The 2,054-nt window shown below is 38.1% G+C and overlaps 1 protein-coding gene across 1 annotated transcript in view; it reads right to left on the reverse strand.

Moving 5' to 3' along the window:
* Positions 1–2,054, reverse strand: part of tm4sf4 (transmembrane 4 L six family member 4) — a 5,061-nt gene that overhangs the window by 1,815 nt on the left and 1,192 nt on the right. Inside the window, exons 2-3 of the mRNA XM_032525265.1 lie at positions 1,935–2,024; positions 350–498 (exon numbers count right to left, since the gene is read on the reverse strand). Of these exons, the coding sequence (XP_032381156.1) occupies positions 350–498; positions 1,935–2,024 (239 nt within the window). The remainder of the gene's footprint in view (positions 1–349; positions 499–1,934; positions 2,025–2,054) is intronic.

The raw sequence follows: 2,054 nt of genomic DNA on the forward strand, positions 1-2,054 counted from the left end.
AATCACATGGTGAAACCTTGGACGAAAGACTGGAAGCAGTCTGACACCACTGGATGGTCACATGCTATTCTCATTCTTTTTCTTTTACATCTACAATCAATATGTTAAACAAATAGTTTGAGATCTTATGTGTTCACTTTTTTTTTGCTGAGACATTCCATTAACAAAAACAATTCTAAATTATAAAAAGTAAAAATCAAATTTTTTAACAGAAACTGATACATTTCCAAGCAAATAAAAATGTGGTTTACATTTTTGGCTGAAAGATACCATCTTTACTTTGGTAGTTGTGCACTCAATTTAGAATAAGAGGTAAGTGTTTTAAACTTAATAGGGCTGTTTGTCTCACCCATTTGAGAAGGGAGTATCCCACTTCTTGTATGTGCTATTACCGCTAACCACACACTGAGGTCCATGGTTTATGGCCACAGCAGAAACAATAACTGAGTAACCAGCCCCCACAACACCCACAGCTGCAAACAGTATGGAACTCAGCATCTACAGAAAGAGAGAGAGAGAGAGAGGGATAAGTTAACAAATTGGCAATCAATACCTTTCACTATCTTGCTTTTAACTTCTGTGACTACTGTACAATGAAGTTATTCTCTCAGTGTGCAGAGAACAGACTAAGTGTGTGTGTGTGGGTGGGTGTGTGGGTGTGTGTGTTTGTGTGTGTGTGTGTGTGGTAATCTTACAGACTTGTGTTTGCTGATTCTTTTATCTAACACACATGCACATTCCTAAAGTATCGATCACTGTGTGTGTCTGTACCAGAAAGATACCATCTCTGTGTGAGTCATGCAAAACTCCAATCAGAAGAAAATGTGCATAGCATTTTATTTGGGCTTATTATTTCTGTGTAAATCATTTGGGTGTGGCCACTCATGAAGATTTCTTACCAAAAAAGTAATAAAAGTTCTGAAAACGTTACTACGGTCCTCGTGTGGCAAACACAGCTCAAGATATTACGTAACAGAAAGACATTAATATGGAGCAAATGCAAACAAAGCTGATCATACACAAAACACACTAATAAAAACGCTAAATGAGCCATAACAACATAATGTTGTGCTTACATTTTTGTGCTTTAAACGGTATTATATAATCCAATCCATCACATTTTCAGTGTTTATTATTTTTTTAAGAATTAAAAAATGAACACCAATTATTTCCAACTTTTTGCAATCTACATTATTTTCTAGGTTGCAAATATCCAATACCACTCTGACACAAGGGATAGGACAAACATGGCAGTCTTTGACTGCAAGTCAAGCTGTTTAAGCAACACATCTGGGAAAAATGTTTGTTCTTGTTCCTGCTGCATGGGTCTTTCTCTTGCTGACTGCCTGTGTGCATGCCTGGCTGTTTTAATGGATCACTTATTTAGGATCCCAAAAAATGACTTTCTAGGTCCATGGGTGTAGCGTGATTTGCACTTGTGGCCACAACACCAAACATTGTCACAGAGCCTGATCCGCATGAGCAACCGACCAGTTTATTGGACTTCCTTCACTGAGAACATTTTGATATTTCACAGTGGAAAAAGCACAAATGGAAATAACAAAATGAACGATGGCTGAATTCCATTGAGCGGCTTCAGTTTTAGTGTCCTGGTAATGTGCATGCAACAATCCCAGCTGAAGGCAACCTCGTTTAAATAGATGAAGTTGGTTTAATTTCTAATCCTAAGTGTTTTATTGAGCTTATACCCTAAGATACTTGGGCATGTAAATACTTTTGTGTGTGTGTTAACATTAGATTTTTTGTTCCCTGACAAAAATTAAAGCACAGGTAATTGCAAAAGTATTACGGGTTCCATTCTAATCATTCTGTTCTGTGGGCCTAATTTGAATCCGTGCCCAATTTTTGCATACCACAGCTGTAAATAACTAATTCATTATGTTGAGAATTTAAACAGTAGAACATCTCCTCACCGCAAATCTCCGCCCACAGCTTTCGTTGCCACAGCAACCGCAGCAGTCGTTGTTCTTCAGACCCAGGAAGACCAGAGCCGGAAAGATCATCTGTCGCCCAAACACACCCCAAGTTCACAC

Source organism: Etheostoma spectabile, chromosome 9 (genome assembly GCF_008692095.1).
Source record: "Etheostoma spectabile isolate EspeVRDwgs_2016 chromosome 9, UIUC_Espe_1.0, whole genome shotgun sequence".
In the NCBI taxonomy this organism is placed as follows: Eukaryota; Metazoa; Chordata; class Actinopteri; order Perciformes; family Percidae; genus Etheostoma; species Etheostoma spectabile.